Genomic DNA, 5,422 nt, shown 5'->3' with positions numbered 1-5,422 from the left:
TGTGTCCCGGCCCGGCCTCCCCCGCCTGCCCGCCGCCGGCCCACCGCCGCCCGCGCCTCCTCCTTCCCCTGCAGTGAAGACCCAGCGGAGCCCCCGCGGAGCCGACGCACCGCCGCCGGGCAGGGGCCGGCGAGGAGGGCGGGGGCAGGGTTCGCCCTGGATCTTAGCCTCGCGCCGGTCCCTCCCCGGAGTGGCTGCCAATCAACGGAGCGAGAAGCCGGGTTGGCGGAGGGGAGGCTGTTGCCCAGGAGCCGCCGCCCCGCCCCTCCGCCCCCTCGCCCGCCTCCTCCACCCCGCCTGCCCTCCCCGGGGACCTGAGTAGGGGCGCAGCGTGGGAAAGGGATGGTTGAATTTTAACCGGAGGCAGAGCGTGAGCGGGATCAGTGTGTGCGGAACGCGAGCCCCCGAGCGCGGAGAGGCGCCGCTGCTGTTAACTCCTCCCTGCCCGCCGCGCCGAGCCGACCCTCCCCCGGAGCCCCCGCGCAGCCAACATGAAGCGAGCCCACCCCGAGTACAGCTCTTCGGATAGCGAACTGGACGAGACCATCGAAGTGGAAAAGGAGAGTGCGGATGAGAATGGGTGAGTTGGCGGCGGCAGAGCGGAACCCCGGCAGGAGACGAGCGCCGGCTGGCCACGGTGACAGCGGGCGAGGGCCTGGGCACGTCGGTGCCCTCCACTGACCTCTGCGCATCTGGGTTATGCCCCCGTCCGGGGTGAGAGACGCCGGAGGCGCTTTCAAACCCAAGTTGCCAAAACAGTCTGGGTGCGGGGAGGGTGAGGGGGAGACCCCTCATATCACCTCCCCTGCCTTACAGCGATTCCTGTTTTTTTCCCCCCATTCAGAAACTTGAGTTCGGCTCTAGGTTCCATGTCCCCAACTACATCTTCACAGATCTTGGCCAGGAAAAGACGAAGAGGCGTGAGTCCGTTTACATTGCTTCTTGTTTTGTTTTGTTATTAATTAATGAAAAGAACTATTTTTCTTCGTTTTGAAATTTACAGTCTTGATGGAAATACCCTCCTTTGTTTTGCCTGCTTTCTACAGATCATTGAGAAACGCCGACGGGACCGGATTAATAACAGTTTGTCTGAGCTGAGAAGGCTGGTACCCAGTGCTTTTGAGAAGCAGGTAATGGGGAAAGTGGGTAGAGCTCTCAGTGTAGCCATCCACACCTTCTGAATACCTCCCCTCATTAATATAAACCTCATCAAAATAACCGTATTGCTTATGCCAAAGAGATAAATTCATATACAGATTCCAACATATGAGGACAGCTCATTTTGTTTTCGTTTGTACTTTTATGATTTACAAAGCATATCCACATACGTGCATATCTGTTTTAAGTTGTTCCCCAAAGGTAGCTGGTGCCTCATCAATTTTTCCCCCCATTCTCTTCTCCAGGGATCTGCGAAGCTAGAAAAAGCCGAAATTCTGCAGATGACCGTGGATCACCTGAAAATGCTGCACACTGCAGGAGGGAAAGGTACATATCCTTAGTCTGGTGGCGGCCCTGGGTGTTCTGGGTAGAATGAGCAGCTGCGGCAGGCCAGCACTGGTGCAGTCGCTGCTTCATTTTTCCTCTGTGCCTTGGGGGTGGGGAGAGAATGTTGTGTCGCACGGTTGTCTGTCAGAGCATTTTCAAATGCACGTAGGATTTTTCCAGTGAATTCATCACCCCGGTCCTCTTCAAACTAAGCTAATACATCTTCTTTTAGAGAATACCTGTTATCTGTGAGGTGCCCAAAAGTTGTGACAGCCCTGATTAAAATCAGGTAGCTCTCACCACATTTGTTTATTGCCATTTTGAGAAAAAGGCTTAAAAAAAAGTGTATGGTCTTAATTTTATCTACAGGATTGGAAAAAAAAAAAAAGCTCCTACGACTCTAGAGGAAAGAAACCTGTTGTGGTTAATTAGGGAAAACCTAACAGAAGGTGGGAGACCTGGGTCTGTGTGTCTGTCTCCAGCCGGAAAATGCTTTGCTCAGGACCAAGTGCCTAAAAGCTCCATGATGATAACTTACATCTGTGTGTCTAATGAATTTCACTGCTCTGTGGTTTCTCTGTCCTTGATGTATTTTTTGTTGTTGTTGGGGGAAAACATTAAAGGAATGAACATAGTTTCATCTGCTGGTAGGGTATAATTCCACTTTCTGCTCAGCAGTTTCTAATTGGGCTTTGAACTTACATTAGCAAACACATACTTCTCATGTTGATTAATGCAAAGACTTTGGTCAACTCGCAAATATTTGGACCTTGGTAAGAGCCCGTGTATGCCGTTTTTAAAGATGTAGGTATTTGTTAGGAAGGGCTGCCTTTGGTATTGAAGAAATGCGGGAAATGAGCAAAGCCTGAGGTTTTTCTTTTGTTCTTTTCCTCAGGCTATTTTGACGCCCACGCCCTGGCTATGGACTATCGGAGTTTGGGGTTTCGGGAGTGCCTGGCGGAAGTTGCCCGTTATCTGAGCATCATTGAAGGACTAGATGCCTCGGACCCGCTTCGAGTTCGGCTGGTCTCACATCTTAACAACTACGCCTCCCAGCGGGAAGCGGCCAGCGGCGCCCACGCAGGTCTTGGACACATTCCCTGGGGCGGCGCCTTCGGACATCACCCGCACGTCGCGCACCCCCTGCTTCTGCCCCAGAACGGCCACGGGAACACTGGAACCACGGCCTCGCCCACGGAACCACACCACCAGGGCAGGTTGACCTCGGCACATCCGGAGGCGCCTGCTTTGCGTGCGCCCCCTAGCGGCGGCCTAGGACCGGTGCTCCCTGTGGTCACCTCCGCCTCCAAACTGTCGCCGCCCCTGCTCTCCTCCGTGGCTTCCCTGTCGGCCTTTCCCTTCTCCTTTGGCTCCTTTCACTTACTGTCTCCCAATGCACTGAGCCCTTCGGCACCCACGCAGGCAGGAAACCTTGGCAAGCCCTATAGACCTTGGGGGACAGAGATTGGAGCTTTTTAAAGAACTGATGCTGTAGAATGAGGGAGGGGAATTTAAAATCCCAGCTGAGCTGGGCTGTTGCCAACATCACCTTAAAGTCGTCAGTAAAACTAAAAAGGAAAAAGGTACACGTTCAGATAAATTTTGTTGAAAGACTGAAGGTTTGTTGGTTTACTTTTTCTTTTTTTTTAAATTTTTTATCATGTCATGTATTAGTAGTTTTTAAAAATAGTTGTTAAATTTTGTTCCAAACATTAAATTGAAATAGTGAGTATAAGCCAGCACTTGGTAATAGGTTTGTTCTGTGCCTAATTACTTTGTAAACCTCTCTGTCGAAGAATTTTTGCCTCCAAGTTTTGGGAATTTTAACATTTTAGTATTTTGGTCTGTTTTTCTTCTTGTATAGTTGAAGTCTGTTTTTAGAATTAATTTTCCAAACCACTAAGGTCAATGTTAACATGATGTTCTTTGTTAATACTTTGACAGTTAAGGTGTTGTATAGGTAATATTCTTTTGGGGGGGGGTACTGTGTTGAATTTTATACTTCTGAACAAAGCGTTGACAAATCAGATGATCAATCAGCTTTATCCAGGAAAGAAGAAGAGTTCATTCTCTTGCCCCCTGCAGCAGTATGGTGAATGTATAACCCATCAAGGACCCTGAGTTCACGTGACCACCTGCCAGGACTTGCAGTTCTGGCTACGTAGGAGAGAGCCACTTGGGTTGATCCCCATTTGGACTTGGTGGGGAGGAGACTGAAGGTAACTGCATAGGACATGCCTGCATTTACCAGCCCCAAGCGATGCAATGAATTTTTAATCTCACAGATCTCAAATTCGCAGACCTTAACAGGGATAAGTGATCACAGTATGCACGCGGTCAGTCGAATAGTCCAGTGGAACCTGTTAAATGCATAACCCCATTCTTCCTGAAACTGCTATGTTTTCTTTCAACTGGAAATTTTTATGTTGTGTTTTCCTTTTTGATGCATGGCAATGTGGTTGTTGAGATATTTAAAAAGGCGTGCTGCCTTCTCTTGGTTTAATTTGGTTCAGGCTAGAAAAGCATTAGTTCACAGTTCTATCCTTTTAGCAGGTGTAAGTTCAACGACCTCCACTGAACTGGGTTTGACCTCTGTTGTACCGATGTGTTGTGACTAAATAAAAAAGGAGGAACCAACTATTCTGCTCTATCTGTCATACACACCCTGCCCTTTCCCTCTACCGGCTAAGAGATAAATTTCCTCTCATTTTCATTTTGCCTGGTTACCAGTTTTCCTAACGTTTAACAGTTTCATTATTTTGGAAATTCTAAACTGTACGAATTTACTACGAAACAAGGTGACTTCACTGCAGCGCAGGGCTCTGGCCTGACTCCCCCCAAAGGAGCCCTGGCCCTTTCAGTGTCAGATGATCTGGCCCTACGCTGGCCATCGGTGGGCTAGGAAGGCTCAAGTCAGGCTGGCGGTTGAGGGGTGGGAGAGAACTCTGCTGAAATCTTTTAAAACCAAGTTGATCATTCAACACATTTTTTTTTCCTGAGAGCATCTACTGTGTGCAGAGTCCTGTGCTGAGAGAAAAGAAAATTTATTTCATTTTTTTTTTTTGTTTTTAAACTGCAGCACAAGAAAAGCAAACATTGCTATCTCTGAAAGCCGGTGCAGGGGCTCGGGAATCCGGCCTGATGAGCAGTGGCAGGCTGTAATTCTGCACCTGCACAGCTCCAGGAGTCTCCTTGTCTTGTTTCAAGGAATTTGCTTAACCCTTTAGCTGCATTTGACTGAGCCGTGTAGCGAGGAAGCTGACATATGCTTTAGGTTAGAACGAAACGCTGCCAGAACAGAGGCAGTCATCTGGGCCCCAGGGGGAGAGGGGTGCCTTCCCATGGCCTTAAAAGTAGTCCTGACAGCTGAGGAGTGCTGTCTCCTGGCTTGGAAGAAGTTCGCCTTGATCCTGAGGTTGGCGGGCAGGAGAGGGAGAAAGCCCACTCTGCCAGATGACAAAACAGAGCTTGCCTTTTCTTTGCCCAGCCATGGAGCTCCTCCTTCTTCCCGTTCTGATTAAAAAAAGAAGACAGGAAGGCAGAGAGAAGTTTGGACTTTGAACTTGAGCAGCGCCTGCTGGGTCTCTGGGAAAGGAACTGAGACTGCAGCATTTTTGTGATTGCGGGTCTCCGACTTTAGCTCCCACTCAAAGTTTCTCTGTGTGGCCTCGCATGTTGGCCCCTCTGGGGATGCACAGCTCTGTTCTGAGCGCTGCAGAGGCCACCCAGACACTTTCTGCTATCATAATGCTGTGATGGAAAGGGTTATGGTAATTTCTGCCAAGTGTCAGTTTAATTTTAGCACCGTGATTTCAAATGGCATTAAAGCATTACCGAGCAGCATTGTGCTCAGACGCCCTTAGATTGTCTTACTCATACCTAGGCTTAGATGGCTGCCAATGTGGTAAGAAGTAAAGCCTGTCATTTTGCTGGCTCT

The 5,422-nt window shown here is 49.3% G+C and overlaps 1 protein-coding gene across 1 annotated transcript; it reads left to right on the top strand.

Moving 5' to 3' along the window:
* Positions 1–293: 293 nt before the first annotated feature.
* On the top strand, positions 294–4,123 carry HEY1 (hes related family bHLH transcription factor with YRPW motif 1). The gene is made up of 5 exons (XM_029923506.1): positions 294–580; positions 845–920; positions 1,047–1,130; positions 1,404–1,485; positions 2,381–4,123. Exons 1-5 carry the CDS (start codon positions 492–494, stop codon positions 2,962–2,964), a joined length of 915 nt encoding a protein of 304 aa, XP_029779366.1. The 5' UTR covers positions 294–491; the 3' UTR covers positions 2,965–4,123.
* Positions 4,124–5,422: the final 1,299 nt, after the last annotated feature.

Source organism: Suricata suricatta, chromosome 15, assembly GCF_006229205.1.
Source record: "Suricata suricatta isolate VVHF042 chromosome 15, meerkat_22Aug2017_6uvM2_HiC, whole genome shotgun sequence".
NCBI classification, from domain to species: domain Eukaryota; kingdom Metazoa; phylum Chordata; class Mammalia; order Carnivora; family Herpestidae; genus Suricata; species Suricata suricatta.
The sequence above is the reverse complement of the archived record's forward strand: the minus strand, read 5'-3'. Positions and strand labels throughout refer to the sequence as shown.